The 17,665-nt window shown below is 43.5% G+C and overlaps 1 protein-coding gene across 2 annotated transcripts in view; it reads left to right on the forward strand.

The window, feature by feature from the left end:
* Positions 1–3,254: 3,254 nt before the first annotated feature.
* PID1 (phosphotyrosine interaction domain containing 1) overlaps positions 3,255–17,665 on the forward strand; it is a 256,620-nt gene continuing 242,209 nt past the window's right edge. The window contains exons 1-2 of one of the 2 annotated variants that reach the window (XM_058299985.2): positions 3,267–3,569; positions 4,630–4,754. In XM_058299985.2, the coding sequence (XP_058155968.1) occupies positions 4,674–4,754 (81 nt within the window). In that variant the 5' untranslated portion in view covers positions 3,267–3,569; positions 4,630–4,673. Of the gene's footprint in view, positions 3,570–4,629; positions 4,755–17,665 lie in introns of both variants that reach the window. The other variant, XM_058299986.2, reaches the window with a different exon arrangement.

The raw sequence follows: 17,665 nt of genomic DNA on the forward strand, positions 1-17,665 counted from the left end.
GGAAGGGTATGTGAAAACTAGTGTTTTTCATGTACCTATTATGTGCCAGTCATGTTGTATATAATAAGTCTTTCCCTGATCCTGGTAAGTTAAGTAATATTATGTTAAATAATAATATTATTCTGTTTTACAGATGAAAATTCTGAGGTTCAGAGAGGATCAGTGACTTGCAAAAAGTTGTCATCTAGGTATTCTGAAAGCCAGAATTCAAACTGAGTCTTCCTATAACCCTACTAATAGCCCGTTTCCAATATTTGTTGAGATTGCCGTAATGTATTTTATGCATATATTCAAATTACATATATTTTAACCTGCCTTAAGAAAGCTATACTTATAGCATAAGCATTTTCCAGTTACAACATGGCTTCACAGTTATCTTTTTTAGTGGCTGCATAATAATTTAATATGCTTTTTATATGTTGGACCACAAGGTAATTCACCATTTTCCCAAATTATGGCTGAGAACCATGACCCAAAAATAAATCTTGTTTAATCAAATTTCTTAAAATTTTTCTGATTTTTTTTTTCTGGATCAACTTATGAGTTTATGCTTATCTGACCCTAGTCAATCTCTTTTTGCCATTTTCCTTAAATTGGTACTTATTAACAAGATTAGACCTGCTTAGATAATTACAGAGGAGTAATACGTGAAGTTAGGCATGTACTTATGGGCCTAATATTTCTACTCATTGCACCCAAACACCTTCTTTTTATTTCAGCAATGGCTCCTTGCTCGGAACGCATTTGTCACATTGTAAAGCAGCACTTTCTTTCTTTTTTTTTTTTTTTTTTTTTAGCCCTTTCAGACTCAACAGGGAGGGTGAGGCTCCCAATGCCCCAGAGCTACTCCCGATACGGGTGCACCACCGGGCTCCAGCCAGTAGATGTCTCTGTTTCATTCACCCTTCTTGGCAGGTTCCTCATGAATGGGAAGGTTGGGAGCAAAACCTGAGAAGGTTGGGAGCAAAACCTGAGGGGAAGGTTGTCTCATTCCTTCTGTGTCCCACCAGCCTCCTCTTCCCTCCTCACCACCACCCCCTCCCCCTTAGTTTCCTGATTCTGGCATAGCAATCCCAAGAAGGAGCGCCTTTCGAGTTTAAACACACGCTCCACTTCTCCAAAACTGTTTGCAAAGTGGGAATGGTAAACTGAAAACAGTCTCTACAGAGCTGAAATCTTTTTTCTTTAAATAGCACCACACTCTGAAGTAAAGGTTGTATTACTGAGTCATAACAATTAATTACACTTGGAGGTGAGAACACAGGATTTAACGCTCTAATGTGATTTGAATTTAGGCTGTTATTTCATCCCAACTGCTATTTAAAACAAAATCACTTTTCCACGGGAAGCATCTGCAGCTAAGGATGGTTCAAAGCTTAAATCTGAAGATGTCCCTGGCAACTGAATATTCCTGTTTTAGCTTCATGAGGGATTTAATGTGCACATTCAGATTTTCTAGATTTTTGCAATGAAGTGCATCTTTTTCCACACAGGGATTCAAGAAAAGAGAACCAGGGGGCTGGGAAAGGTCTATTATTTTTCTCAGGAATTTTCATCCCTTTTCAATGATAAGTTATTGAAAAAGTAAAAAATAGCCACGTAAGGTTGACACGCCAACAGCTAGTCGGAAGGGATTTATTGATGGGTCCAGAGCAAGTAGCGGGAGCTGGGGAAGTGGGGGAGAAGGCTGAGTGGTACCTGCACCAGGCAGGAGTGGGAAGACCCTGAGTTAGAAGCAGCTCTGTGACTGTGCCAGAGGCTCCTGGAGCACCTGGAGTCCTGGGTTGCCTGGGTGGGTGGCAGCAGCCAAACTGTCTAGGGGTTCAGAAGGAGCTGCCTGGAGGTCTGGAGAAGAGCTGTGGGCTGTGTGGGTGCCGGGGCCAGCATCTGACCCGCCAAGCCTTGGGGAGGAGGGATAGTGTCCATATGAGAGCTTCTGGGAGGATCAGATGAGCTGATGGCTGGGGCCTGGAGTGCTTTGGTATCTGGAAACCACTCTACCCGTGTGGGACCAGGAAAGCGGGCTCATCCTCCCTGACATGGGGCAACGATGTTGCCAGTGCACATTGTAGCTCAGCACCCAGGCTGTGCAGAATCTCAATACCAGATGCACCGGAGGAAGACCCTTCTCCTGCTCCTGCAGCCCCGCATGCTGCTCACCAACTATGCCTTTGCTCCCCACCTACACTGTGCCCTCCTGACCCCTCTATTCCCTCTGTCCAGTGTGCAGTTCCTGCCATGGTCTCCTTCCACACTCTTCACCAGTCTTCCAAACTCAGCTTAGCGCCCCCTTCCTGCCCCACAGCATCACTTGGTTGCCCTTTCCCCTGTTTCCAAGGTCAGAGCAGCTCTGGCAAGGAAAAGGCCATCTGTCTGGGAACCCTCTAAGCCACACACTGGATGCGTCTGCTGGGCAAGTGTCCGCAACTCAACCTGCCTCACCTGTTTCACCCACACCCTGAGAATAAGCAAAAGCCACCCCATGGGACGGTGACTAGCCTGCCAGCCTCCAGGGTGGCTCCTGGCATAATTTTAGGTTCTCAGAGCTTTCTCTAGAGCCTGGCCGATCTGAGGATGAATGAATTAGGGGCCATCTTGCCACCCACCACCTCACCCACGGATAAGCCCTGCAGTTCTCTGCTCAGGCGTCACTGACAGTCACCCACATCTGCCCTTTCCTCGAATTTTTAAGGTCTTAATCGAGATCTTCCCAACCTCCCCATCTAAGATGCTCGCCTGTTTTATTTTGTTCCCATTCATTGCCACCTGGCATGGGACCCGTTCACCAGTTTTCTGGTACTTGGCTATCACCCCCGACTAGGACTCCAGCCCAGGAGAAGAGGAGCATTCTGTCTTCTACTCTGCACTGGATCGGGAAGGTAATAGGTGCTCACTTAACTGGAGCGGGAAGAATGAATGGAAACCTCCAGCCCGCTGGCCCGAGGGTGTTTCAGGGGCGCCCAGCGCAGCCAGGCAGGTCACAGGCGCTCCAGAGAGCCCCGCGGGAGGGACGCCGGGGGCATCCAGGGGGCTACGCCTTCTTGGTCAGGACGTCCTCGCTCTCCAGGCCCTTCCCTCCCCGGCCGGTGTGTCCCCTCCAGCAGCCCCCAAATCAGCCCGGGCTCCTGCGGGGGGCAGGGCGGGCGGTTGTGGCCTCGCCACCCTCCCGTCGCCGGGACTCGGGGGCCGCCCCGGGCATGCTCAGAGCGCGCAGGTCCGGGCGGCGGCGGCGGCGGGGGAGGAGGGAGCGGTCGCCTCCGCCGTGCGCTCGCGGGGCCCGGGCGGAGCTGCGCAGTCCTCCCGCAGCTGCGCCAGGACAGCGGCGCGCCGCCGTGCCCACAAGTTGCCGGCAGCCGAGCGCCGCGCCGCCGCCTCCTGCTCGCAGCCCCCCGCGCCCACCCGGCGGCGGTCGCCGGCGCCAGGACGCCCAAACCGCGGGCACCCACCCCAGATGTAAAGCGGGTCCGCAGCCCCTCGCCCTGTGGCGCGATCGACAGTCTTCCCAGAGTCTCCCCTGGCAACCCCCCCGCGGCTGGAAGATGTGGCAGCCGGCCACAGAGCGCCTGCAGGTAAGGGGCGCCCCGGCGGCCGGGGGCCAGCCTGGAGGAGGTGCTGAGAAGGCGCCTCTTCCCACTTGCAGGAATTTCCCCCGAGCGAACGTGGAGGGCGCATCCATGCGAACAGGGCGCCCGGCAGTGGGGAGGACGGCCGGGATTAACCAACACATGGATTGGGGCGTTACAACTTTTGCTCGGGGGGCTTGTGGAGGGGTCAGTATATGCAATGCTGGACTTTCTGATCTGCAGTTTCAGATTGCATTCCACTGACACAACTGCCGCTCTGGGATTAGGGTGTTTGAGTCCAGATTTTGTTTTTTCTTTTTGTGTCCAGGAAAGACAGAACAAACGATTTGTGAAAGCATCTTTTTGCCAGTATAATTTGTAAATACCAAGCTTGGTTTGGCTTGGTCATGGTATGCTACTCCCCCCATTGGCTCTCTCTCTTCATCTCTTCTGAACCCAAAGCTTCCCCAGATATTGGAGAATGAAAAGTTGGGTTCAGGCTGGAATCGTTACTTCTTGGGCCATTCCTTCAAAAAGTTTTTCACGTCTGCCTCCAAAAATGCCAAAGGATGCCCACTACCTTTGAGTTGGATTCGGAAGCTAGGCAGATGAGGAGGGGGTCAAGGAGAGAAAGAGGGGGTGTTTTCAGTGAGATCCTGCTGGTGTCAGAGTTTGATGATTGCCTTTTGCTTCAAACATTCTGTAGAAGGAAGGCAGATAAAATTCACTGAATCCTGCAGTGAAACTTTTGGCAGACTGAGAAGCTACCTTGTTTCACAGTAAACTTTGAAGAAGTGGTGAAGTGGGAAAATCTACCATTGGGGGAGGCTGAGTCTGAAGACTCAGAATTGTGGAGGTGAACCACGGCTGGCTCGAGAGGCTTTTCAAAGAGAATGCAGAACTCCGAACACAGACGCTCCGGCAGATGCCAGGAAAGGGCAGCCTTTGCCTGTGAGTCCTATGCCCAGGACCAGCCTGCGGAGGCCGGTGCACTGGGCAGAGAAGGTGCAGCGCTGCTTCTTTCCGTGGCTCCCTGAGTCTGTGATTTGTGGGTTCACATTCACAGAGGCTGAAGCCCAAGGCCAATGCTCCAGATCTTGAACCGAAAACATGACGAGAGAACGGACCTCTTGCCTTGGAGTGGTGAGTGGGAAGAGGAGAGCGACACTGGCGCCGAATGATTCGCAAAAGGTGACGGCGACATATTTTGGCATTCACACCAGTTACCAGCGGTGCCTTTGAATTCCTCTTTCAGGTTAAGGCCTGGATTCAGAATCTCTTGTAAAGTCGGGGAGCGGCTGGGGGGAGCCACCCTCAGCGCCCAGGGTTGAAAGTTGTGGCCAGAATTTCTTGAGCCTGTGTGGCTGGCCTGGTGATCGAGCCTCTGAAGAGTTGGTGAATTTTTGTCTCTGGAAGTTATTGCTCCCAGCCTGTTTCACTTAGGGAATCCTGTGTGCTGCAGAGCACATGACGCTTGGCAGGAGGGAGCTTTGGTTTGCGTTCTGCGTGGAGATTGTTCTTACTAGCAGTGCCTCCTTTCTCTTCCGTGAAATGTACACATGTGCAATTTGGCATGGTTCGTTAATTACAGTTTTTCTTTGCAATGTATTTATTCTATTTCGAGGTGTGATGTTGGAAGAGCCTGGGTTTTAGGCGTTTGGAAGCTCAGGTAAACACAGCTTAGCCCTGATTAAGAACACGTTTGTGTCACGGTTGAAAGCCACTTTCCAACACGGGGCTCCACTGCATGGTCCCCCAACTTAGATTAGTAAAGGGCCCCCTTCTCTTTTAAAAGTATGTCTCAAGCCTTGTGATTATAAAGTGAGCCAAATGGAGAAAAATCTTCTTCGTACTCAGGGCTCCTTCCTGATAGCTACTCAACTGTTGAAAACGCACAGTTTTTTATATTTTTTCTCTTTTGCTGCTGGCAGAGGGAGTTGTTGAGGGTGAGTTGGTGCGCGAGCTGCTTGTAATATTTTATTTACATTCCTTGTGGTTGTCTTTGTCACAGTTTCTGTTTGCTGAATGGGATATTTTCCTGCCCGTTGCGCTCTCAGGGCAGCACTGGAGAGGAGCGGCCCTTTCTGATGCTTTTCAGTGAGTGGGATGGTTTCCCCTTCCAGATTTCACAGGCAGAGAAAGGGCAAGGGAAATTTTGCTCCACGGGGAAAAAGATGATGAGCCCAGCTCTTTAACAAAGTCCAGGCTTCACCCTCCTTAGACAAATCTTTTTGGCCTCCTCAAACAACCTCATGAATTTCTTGCTCGTTAATTTTTAATACAAACCTTCTAAGTCACATGAGCTGGGGGTGACAAATATGCTCCAAGGAAATAATAAGACTGAGGAGTTGTTTCCTATACAAATATCTAGAAACAAGAGAGGGGAGGGGAGAAAACAACTACATCTTTTCTTAATTTATGTGTTCCTAGTAGATGATGCCTATTCAAGGGGTCAGTTGCAGAAATTTCTTTAGACCAGACAGCTGCGCTGTAGCTAATCCAAGTCCAGCAACGGGCTCCTTTGCTCAGGCAATGGGTTCTTTGACAGGTTTGATTATCATTATCATTACCCACTTACTCGTCAAACAAAATGATGCTGATATTTCCTGATTGGACGTTTAGCTGTTTGACCCACATCCAGTGCCGGCAGAGGGACCTGCTGCCCCGGCAGGGCTGAGCTGGGTAATTTCTCATTCAGTCACAGGAACCGCAGCAAGTTCATCTGCTCCCTTGAATGTTAAAACTTCTGTTGCATCCCACTCGAGCCCTCTTTGGGAGTTTCTGCCATTAAAAATATAATAGGACCAAAAGGGATGTGAAGATTTAAATTAGCAACCCATCTTTTAAGAATGAATCTGTATAAATTCTGCCCTTTTCACTTCCCTTCTGCACAGTAGATTTTTGGTTTTTTTTTTCTTGGATGGGCTTTTTAAAGAAGCAGATTGGAAACAAGATCTTTTCAGTTTTGAAAATAGAGATGAGCTTACTTCTGGTCTTGGTGTTTTAAAATTTGTACTTGTCTTAGTTATTGGGCTGTGGGGAGTCCCTTAGAAGTGACAGACCCATTCACAAAGGAGTATAGGGGCAAACTTAGCCATCAGGAACCATTGATGTCTTCAGTGGACTACCAGCTAGATTTTTCTGGAGCATATATCTTCAGTAAACTCCCAGCTAGATTTTTCTGGAGACCAGGAGAGGAGGAAGACCCAGAGCAAGATGAATGAAGAGTGAGTTTAAAACAAAAAAGCCAATATATTCTTCTCTGTGGAGTCATTATTACAAGATGGAGTAGAACATGAAATTAGGAAAGTATGGGGGAAACAAGTTCTAGCAAACTCTAGTTGTGGAGTCTGTGTGTAGCCATCTTTTTATGAGATGTTCCACAAAGGTTCTAATTTAATTTTTTGCTTGTGTCCCCTGAGATTAAAATTTCTCCATGCCCTAACCAGAAAATCCAGAGCTTTCCCCCCATATATCGGAATATCAGTACCTCAGCTTGAACCATTTAATACTCTCCTCCCCTTCCTTTTTCACTCTCCTTTTGGCCAATTGCAATTCGTTAGTGCTTCCAAAAGTGAGTGTAAAGAGGAAGGGTAGAGAGTAAACTAGATCCTGAAGAATCTTTCTTTTGGCTTCCTGTTAAGCTTTTGGCTGAAAAAGAGGTTGAAGCCTTTAGGTAAATTATTGGGTATTTTGGAGGCTAAAATACCTCTTCTCCCTGGATTATTTTGCCCTTTGCCTTGTCCTATCTGGTAGATCTTGCCTTGATTTGGGAGTGTGACTTGTTCTATGTTTACCTCTGTATTATGCCATTCCAATGTCCTCTGAGGAATGAAACTATAGAACCTTCTAAAATGTCATGTGGAGACCATTTGGCCTAACCCATTGGGCAGAGAGAAAACTAGGATAAATATGACCCTTCTCCAGGCAGACCAAACTGACCAAAAGAACATCACACAAGGAGAGGGAGATAATGAGAACAATCCACTTTCATTGAGCATGTACCACCTGTGTGGCCCTGTGCTGGAATTATCTGGCTCATTTATTTCCCGTAACAACTTTTATTCTCATTTTATAGAAAATAATCTGAAGCTCCAAGAGGTTAGATAATTTGGCCAGGGTCATACAGCTAGAAATGAACTGAGCTGGAATTTGCACCAGGTGGTTTGACTCCAGAGCTTACGTCTCAACCACTTTGCTGTGGTGCAGAAAGATAAGACAAAGCAGGATACAAAGTGCTATGCACGTGTTGGTATTGTTGGTATTAAATAGAATTAGAACGGTGGCGCAGGCCTTGGCTCAGAGAGGCTGTTTTCATATTTCTTGGAGCAGTGTGATGGCTTCTCTTGGCCAACAGCTATCTTGACTGTTTTTGGTGGTCCAAAATCTCTGGGGGGAAATGACCTGCTATGTTGTACTTGAGCTGAAATTTCCAAGTGCCATTTAGGAGTCTCTTCAATTGGCATTTATCTAAATTAGAGACCTTGAAGGCTGCTAATCAAGGTTTGCTCGTGTAACCAGCCATTCCTGATTTAGATGGCAAAGGGGGGCAGGAGGGAGGAAGGTGGAGAGTTTGAGGACAATTGATTAGAAGTTAGCAATGGCCAGTCTTACAGAGGCATCAGATTTCTCATGAAACCGATTCTAGATTTTGCTGTCCTTTTCTCCCCTTGCAGCCGAGCGAGCGTAAAGCCAAATGGCCAAATCATCCATTAAAAAAAAAAGGAGTTATTAATTTCAGTCCCAAGCTGTTAGCAGAACTAAAATGCTACCTTCCATCACTGGGTCTTTCTCTGAGTTTGTCAACAAAATCAGTCTCAAGTGATTTGCAAAACGCTAGCCTTGGAAAGAAAACTGACTGCCCCTTGGTTATCCATTGCCTCATGGGGCTGTTTAATGTTGACCGTACTGGGTTATCTTCAGGTGTTAGGCAATTTTTGCATTTTGTTTGATGTTCCAGGTTAGTGCTCTCCTCCCCCTTTCGTTGCCACTGTCTCCATTCTACCCTGTAAATTAGCCCTTCAGGAGACCATGGAAGAGTTGGGCCTGGACAGTTCCAAGGCTGACCAAGATCAGGCCACCAGTGGGGTATTTCACTCCATGAATAGCAGCAGTTCAGGGCCTCATTAATGGTCAAGCAAATAAAACTAGTCCAGAAAAACTCAATGGCTGCAGTGTGCTTCTCTCAGCCCCCTTGGGAACAAATCTAAACGGAGGCTTTATATAAGTAGAGCAAGAAGAAATAGTTGAGATGTTTGTCCAGAGACGTCCTTCAAGTCTAGTGGAATGAGTCTATTCTCATTTTATGTTAGCTAAAAAAAAAAATGTTTGGATCCCAGTTTAGCTGCTCACCAGCGATAAAGCATCAGAGTATTCCCCAGCTTCAGTCCCTCTGCCCAAGCACTGGAACTGGGAAGTGACAGGGAAGAGTCACAGGCTGGCTCTATGCCCTCGGCATATTTCAATGCTCCCAGAGTCTCAGTGAGATCTTCCGCCTAATGCTGATGCCCGGTGCATGCCTCATCTTGCCAAGGTCTGCTTTCCCATGCTGGACAATTCAGGGTCTCTCTGTCCTCGCGTGTTGTGACTCAGGTCTGTATTCGATCACAGAGGTTGCGCAAAGACCTTACTAGCAAGGTTGTTTCCTGAATAACATCTGGGATCATTTGGTAAAAAAAAAATGACTAAAAAGAGGCAACTCTCTCTCCTTATAAATCACTGTGACTTGATCGCTTCTTAGCCACGCTTCGCTTTAGTTCTGAGGCTCTTTGAGCCTTGGTTTCCCCATCTGTGAAGTGGAGACGTCTGCTCTGCAGAGATTTTGATAGGCAGCGGTGCTCCATAAAGGAGCACTCCTGCTTCTCACTGTCAGGGTTGGCCGCTTTAGGTACCGACTTAGATTCTTAGGGCAGCCGGAACAAAGTATCCCCAACCGGGGGCTTAATACAACAGCAATGGGCGGTCTCCCCGTTCTGGAGGCAAGAAGTCATCTAAACTAATAACATCTTCAAAGATCCTGTTTCCAAATACGGGCACATCTGCAGGACTGGGGTTTAAGCCTGGAATAAAGCTTTTCAGGGATGCAATTCAGTTCCTAGCAGGAACAGAGGGCCCGGCGTTCTTGCCTAAGCGCCTTTCTCCTCGCCCAGCCATCTTTACTGGGCAGCTACCAGGTCCACGCCCCAGGCGGGGTCTGAGGGGGCGCTGGGGCGGTGGCGATCTCTGGGAAGAGGGGTGTGCTTCTGAACGTGGCGGGCCTCCCGGTCCTGTCCCTTGATTATTCAGAGTGCGGCTTCACAGTTTTCTATTTCCCGGCGTGATCGTCACTTTCACCGCTTCTCTTCCTGAAGGAGAGCCCTGGCTCGCTCGGCTGAACAAGTCTGGCTCAATCAGTGTTTACCTCCAGGGAAGCTCCTTTCACTCTAGATTTGTAGACAGGTGAGATCCACTGAATGCAATTCCCTTTAAACCGGGGTTGGAGAGCACGGGGGTGCAGTTTGCTGTCTCTCAGGAGCACAGGGCATAGTAGGAGGCCGTGCACCCTGGGGCCCCGGAGTGGCTCTGCCCCCGAGGCACCTCACACCCCTGCAGTTTCTGCCAGGTGCTGGCCTCAAGGTCGGGTGCTGTGCTAATTTTTCGCATTACCAATGTTTTGAAGGCGTCCCTACTAAAATGGAAACTGCTATTGGGGAGCCCCGCGCATACCCTTGGGTTGAGAGTGCTTGGCTCCAAATGTTAGGGCGGTGAAATATTCTTAAAGCCCTGATAGACAGTTCTTCCAGATTATCCACAGGTGGAAGGCTCACACAGTGTGGCAGCAATTTTCCATGACTTTGCTGTGTACACTTTCAGGTCACCCATGCTGGAGTAATATTTTCTTACACTCCGGGCGTGCTGACGGGCGAGCGCTCTATCTAGCAGGGGTTCGATGGGTTGTTTTTACTTTCCCAGTCAGGTCCCCTTCCGTGTGTGGAGGACGCCAAGGAATATTAGTTACCATTTGTTGCAGAGTTTCGTATTGATAGCAGTAGTAATAGCATAACAACAATAGCAGACAGCTTTTACTCAGCACTTACTATGTCCTGTGCACGTTTTTGTCCTCCCCACAGCCTCTGAGCTGGGGTGCAGACCCAGCAGGCTGGCCGTAGTGTCCACACCCCTCAGCCCTGTCTTGGGTCTCAGAGGTTCAGCTTTGCATGGAAAGCATAATCCTCGAAAAACGTAAAGGGCAGATAGTTTTTTTCCCTCCTTTTAAGGATGTTATGAATGTAATGGATGTTCAGAGATTATAGGTAACTTTTGTAGGAGTCCATTAACTACTTGTTTTCCCACTTTTTCCTCTGCTGGCAAAAGCCCAGTTGGATCAGGTAGCAGATGGTGATGGCTTGAGCTCAGGGAAGGTGGTCTACTCCAATCATGGTAATCTCACTCTGCTTGGCCAAGACCATTTTTTTAAAGCCATTGAATATAAAAGGGCATCTACCAAGAATGGCTTCCCTTTATGAATAACTAATGAAGGTTCTTGATGAAATAGCCTTTTACCCCTCATCCCTCTTCTTCCTGTCATGAGCATAGGTGTGATGTCTGGTGTTGCAGCAGCCATCTTGTGATTTTGAAGCAACAATCAGGACAGAAGCCAATCTCAAAAGGAGGCTGGAGTGATAATGGATCTACCCCTTATTTCTCTCAAATAACTTTTTTATGTGAGAAAACTAGCCCCCTCCCATTTGTTTAAGCTTATACGTTAGTTGGTTCTATTATGATTTGCATTTTTCACATTTCTGACTTACCTGACTATTAAGGAACCAACATTCATTTTCAAACCCAGTTCTCCATGTGTTACTCATGAGACCACATGGGCTTTTTTTTTTCTTAATTTATTGAAGTATATCACTCATACATAAACACACATAAACAGTAAGGGTATAATAATAGTTGTGAGCATACAAAATAAACATATATAACATCATACAGGACTCTCATAACTCACCCTACCACCAATACCTTGCATTGTTGTTAAACCTTTTTAACTAATGGTTAAAGAGCATTGTCGAAATATTACTACTAAACAAAGTATTTTCCCCCAACCAATCCTATTCTTATCTTTATATCATTTATATATGAACATACATAAACTATTAAGTGTATAGTAAAAGTTGTGAACTTATAAAGCAGACATGCATAACATCAGACAGGAATCCCATACATCAACCCTCTACCAACACCTTGCATTGTCATGAGACATTTGTTACAAATTATGAAAGAATATTGTCAAAATCTTACTACTAATCATAGTCCTTATCTTACATTTGGTGTGTTTTCCCCCAACCCACCCTATTATCATTTTTAAAATATATTTTTTTATGACAGAAGTTGTAAACTTATAAAACAATCCCGCACATGTGCAGAATTCCCAAACAACACCCCTCCATCAATACACCAGGTCCACAGTATACATTTGGCTCACATTTTCCATATTGCCTCAGTATCAACACAGTATATCTTTTGAATAGATGCAAGAATATTATATTATTACTATTAATCACAGTCCATAAGTCAGTCCAGCTGTCTTTTTCCCATGCTTCTCCACATTCCCAACACCCTGCAGTAGTGATATACATTTGCTCTAGCTAACAAAGGACACTCTTGCATCTGTACCATTAACCACAATTCTCACCCACCTCTTGGTTTACTGTGCTATTCAGTTCCTAGATTATTCTCCAGCATTTTGTCAATTGGCATTTACATAACTAGGCTACCATTTTCAGTCACACCCCCATTCATAAACTAGCTGTTACTCACTGTGTGTTACCATCCACTCTATATATTTCCATACTTTTACAGTAAAGCTAATTAAAACTTCTACATACATTAAATATCAGTAGTCCACTCAGTCTTCCTCTTATCTGCTTTAAGAATCCACCACCTACCATCAGATCTTGAAGATATTTTCCAATAATTTCTTCTAGAAGTTTTATGGTTCTTGCTTTTATTTTTAGTTTTTTGATCCATTTTGAGTTAATTTTTGGATAAGGTGTGAGATAAGGGTCCTCTTTCCTTCTTTCAGCTATGGATATCCAATTCTTTTCAGCACCATTTGTTGAATGGATTATTCTGCCTGAGTGAGTGACAGGCTAGTCAAAAATCATATCTGTGTCTGTTTCTGAACCATAAATTTGGTTCCATTGGTCTATTGTGTCTGTCTTTAGGCCAGTACCATGCTGTTTTTACCACTATAGGTAGGTATTATGATTTAAAGTCTGGAGATGAGGGTTCACTTTCCCTTTTTATGATGTTTCTGGCTATTCAGGACTTCTTACACTTCCAAATAAATTTCATGAATGTGTTTTAATTTTTTCTTTAATGTTGGTGGAATTTTTATCGGGATTGCATTAAATCTGTATATCAATTTGAGTAGAATTGACATCTTAATGATATTTAGTCTTCTAATCCATGAGTATGGAATGTTCTTCCAGTTATTTAGGGCTTTTTTGATTTGTTTTAACACTGAGTTGCAGTTTTCTGAATACAAGTGCTTTACATCTTTGGTTAAGTTTATTCCTGACCATTTGAGTTTTATTTGCCATATTTTATTTTCACCACTCTTTTGATACTTTTAGTTACTTTTATTTATTTAATTTTCATTTCTAGACTCTCTTCCAGGCCCCTCTCTCCTGTCTTTTCTTTTCAGACTCTAGCACACCCTTTAGTATTTCCTGAAAATCTGGTCTCTTGCTTAGAAATTCTCTAGGTTTCTGTTTATCTGTGAATATTCTAATTTTGCCCTCATTTTTGAAAGATAATTTTGCTGGATATAAGATTCTTGGCTGGAAGTTTTTCTCTTGTAGTATCTTAAATATATCAGACCACTGTCTTCTTGGTTCCATGCTTTCTGGTGAGAAATCAGCAGTTAATCTTATTGGATATCCCTTATATGTTATGCATTGCTTTTCTCTTGCTGCTCTCAGAATTCTCTGTCTTTGGTCTTTGACATTCTGATGAGTAGGTGTCTTGGGTTTGGTCTGTTCAGATTTTTTCAGATGGGACTACATTGTGCTTCTTGGACATGGATATTTATGTCCTTCAGTAGGACCGGGAAATTTTCTACCATTATTTCTTTAAATATTCCTTCTGCTCATTTTCCCTTCTCTTCTCCTTTTGGGACACCCATGACACATATGTTTGCATGCCTTTTGCTGTCATTTAGTTCCCTGAGACCTTGTTCAACTTTTTCCATTCTTTTCGTCATTTGTTCTTTTGTATGTTCACTTTCAGAGGCCATTTCTTCAAGCTCACCAATTCTTTCTCTGCCTCCTCAAATCTGCTAGTATATGATTCCAATGTTTTTACAATTTCATTGATTGCACCTTTCATTCCCATAAGATCATGCTATTTTTCTATATATGCTTTCGAATTCTTCTTTGTGCTCATCCAATATCTTCTTAATATCCTTAATCTCTTCAGCCATCTCATTGAATTTATTAAGGAGATTTGTTTGAACATCTATGATTAGTTGTCTCAACTCCATTATGTCATCTGGAGGCTTATCTTATTTCTTTAACTGGGCCATAGCTTCTTGTTCCTTGGGGTGGATTGTAACTTTTTGTTCACATAGCCTTTTGACTGTGTTATGTCACTGTACTTCTAGTGACCTTTCTTATTAGCACATACAGCTTTCATATATTGGGACAAAATGAATGTATCTTTATGGAATGGTCTTTTTATACTGAATGTGAATTTATTTTTGTACTGTGGATTTGTAGAAATTAGGCCATAAAAAAGAGCTAAGCTACTGCTCCTTCTTCCCTCATCTTCTTCTAGTCAATGTCATAGAAAAAGGCAGCAAGACTTGGAGGTAACATGACGAACCGCTAAAGGTGGATGGGTGGGGGCTCTGGAAAATAAGGTATATGTGTTTCAAGAGAGAGTTAAATTTGGTAATTAAAAGTTATGGGCTGAGATGGGAAAGATAGTCACTTAAAGTGGACTTCAGTGGAACTTTGTTCCCAGATGCTCCTCCCCCCAGAGACCGAAGTAGAGCCAGGACTTCACCCTCAAAACAATTTAGGTTGTCAGAATCTAGACAGAGTCTCTGGGTAGCAGGTTCCTGTGATTTGCCTCTTCCCAACCCAAGAAAATTTGTGAGATGACCGAGGGGTACATTTCACACCGACACCAGGACAGCCCCACGGCCTCTCTGCCTGATGATTTGTATCTGGTTGGTTATTTTGTTTTATTTTCCACTTGGAAACTTTAGACATTAGGGTAATGATGAGCTTATTCCCATTCTGGAACTCACTTTTAAAAAAGTATCATTAGGAGTCATCACACGTGCATTCCTGAGTAGGCGTCTCTTTTCAATACGAGAGCTACCGTGATGTAAACAGTTCAAGTCCTCATGAAACCAGGGTGAGCACCTTTTTTGTTTGTGTTTTTTAGAGTGAAGAGTAATTCAGGTTTTAAAATGCTGTTTTACTTTTCTTGATCTTCTTGGTACGTGTGCCTGGAAAGGGGAGGAGACTGGAGAGTTACCAGGAGAGAGTCCGTTCCTTAATTGATAGCCTTCCTAATCCTTTCTCAACAAGTTCTTCCGCTGGGTTCCTTGGTCCTTGTTGGGTCTGGAGCCCTTTCTGCCCCTGGTGAGCCAGTGCTCTGATGCCTTTCCATCAGCACTTTCCACAGGTGAGAGCCATTTACAATGTGGCATAGTGGAAACTTTCCAAGTTTGCAGAGGCTGTTTTCGAGGAACTGAGCTGGGGACTGTTGGACCAATCTCACACAAAAAACGCAATGAGAATTTTTTCCAAGTGGTGATGGAGATGTGAAATGGAGTCCCACATCTGCTACCTTTAGCAGCTACAATTTTACAATTGATTGGATTAAAAATTACAAAATAATATCTGTTAAAGATAGTGAACAGTTTAGAGGTGTGTAAAGAAGTTCATAATCATGCCCTTTCCTCCATTCCCCAATATTACTCACAAAGGAAACCCAAGAGGTTTTTCTGGTGGTTATTGTCACACAACTTTCCCCAGGCTTTTGCAAACGTGCAATTTATATAGCACGTATTTAGGTTTTTCCAATATATATTTAAATAATATAAGCTTACAGTATATATTACTCTGCAACTTTTTTTTTTCCACTTTACAATGTTTCATGGGTATCTTTTCTTGCCAATAAACATAATTCCAACTCGTTCTTTTTAGTGCCTGCATAGAACTTTGGGGTAGTGCTGGACTGTAATTTATTCAATCATTCTCCTACCTGTGTGTATTTGGATTGTGTCAGCTTCCAAGTATCTTCATATATCCTTATATACTGGCTCTTGTACTTCTTTAGCCTTGATTTCCAAAGTTGGAATTGCTAAGCCAAAGAGTTCAAAACATATAAAATGCATATTTTACGTTTTAGCAACTGTCATTGAGGGCCTTTTTTGAGAGTTATCTTTTTTTTCAGAGGTCTATGTGATTTTGGCAATGGTGCAAAGAGGACAGTTCAGTAGGGAAAGGATGATCTTTTCAACAAATGATGCTGGAACAATTGGAATCCATATGCAAAACAATGACAACAACGAACCTCAAATCTTTGATCCCCACCTCTCAATATATGCAAAAATTAACTCACAATGTGTCATACATTGAAGTATAAAATACAAAGTTATAAAACTTCTAGAAGAAAACAGCAGAAAATTGTTATGACATTACTACAATCAAGATTATCCACTTATCCATCACCTCCCAAAATTTCTTTATGTTAAGCAATGGTTTCTTAGAACAACAGCAAAGCATGATCAATATAATAAAAATTTGACTTAATTGGACTACATAAAAAAACAACAACAACTCTGCTCTTGTAATGGCATTTCTAAGAGAATGAAAAGACAAGACATAGACTGGGATGAAATATTTAGAATTCATAAATATCATAAGTGACTTGTATCTGAGATAGAGAACTCTGAAAATTCAATAATAAGAAAGCAAACAACCCCATTAAAATGAGCATATGATTTGAACAAAGAAGTGGTAAGGATGACCAATAAGCACATGAAAAGAGGCTCAACATCATTAGTTATGAGTGAAATGCAAATTAAAACCACAATGAGATACGACTAAAAAACTATTAGAGTGGCCAAAATTAAAATGACTGCTCATACCAAGTGTTGGCAAAAATGTGGAAAGAATGTAAAATGGTACAACCACTTTCGAAAAACAGTTTGGCAGTTTCCTATAAAATTTAACATCCAACTGTCATATTTCCCAAACCTCTCATTTGTTTTTATCAAAGAGAAATGAAAACATATTTCCATACGAAGACTTTATTTGTTCTAATTGTCATAGTCACTTTAATTTAGAAGCCAGAAATGCTGAAAGTAACCTCGATGTCCATTAAGTTAATGGATAAACAAATTGAGGTATATCCATATAATGGATTATCAATCAGCAATAAAAAGAAAAGAACTATGGAAACAGACAACTACCTGATGACTGTCAAAATAATCAGACTGAGTGACCAAAAAAGTAGTCACTATATGATTCCATTTATATAAAATTCTATAAAATGCAAACTAATCTATAGTGATAGGAATGTAGAAAACACATTAATAATGCCTGGGGATGGAGCAGGAAAAAGAGATTAATAAAGGGTATGTGGGAACTTTTGGGGATGATGGATATGACTGCCATCTTGACTGTGGTGATAGTTTCATAGGTATGTAGCAAATTCTGCAACTATACTGATTCAAATCTGTAAAAGAGAGTACATGAAATATTAATTATATGCAAGGTGTTGGGGGAAACTAGCAAACAAACAAACATTGTTTCTGCCCTTGCTGTGGAGAATTCTCTGTACCTTTCATTTTCTTTTAACTGGAAAGTAAAATGTCCAACTCAGAGTTTTAAAAATGAAATCTATTTTTCCTTAGGTTTCTCTTCATGCCTCTCAAAACATTTCTTCACTTCATACTTGGAACGATGTTTTTTTATCTATCTCACTTTGCCTAAGAATTCTGGTGAAATTACTAGTGATTGAGCAAGAGTTGAAATCTAGAACAAAGTGTGGAAGAGATGATTCTTCCTGGTGGACCCTTCTTCGGTCAGTGCCGC

This window comes from Dasypus novemcinctus, chromosome 7 (genome assembly GCF_030445035.2).
Source record: "Dasypus novemcinctus isolate mDasNov1 chromosome 7, mDasNov1.1.hap2, whole genome shotgun sequence".
Classification (NCBI taxonomy): Eukaryota; Metazoa; Chordata; class Mammalia; order Cingulata; family Dasypodidae; genus Dasypus; species Dasypus novemcinctus.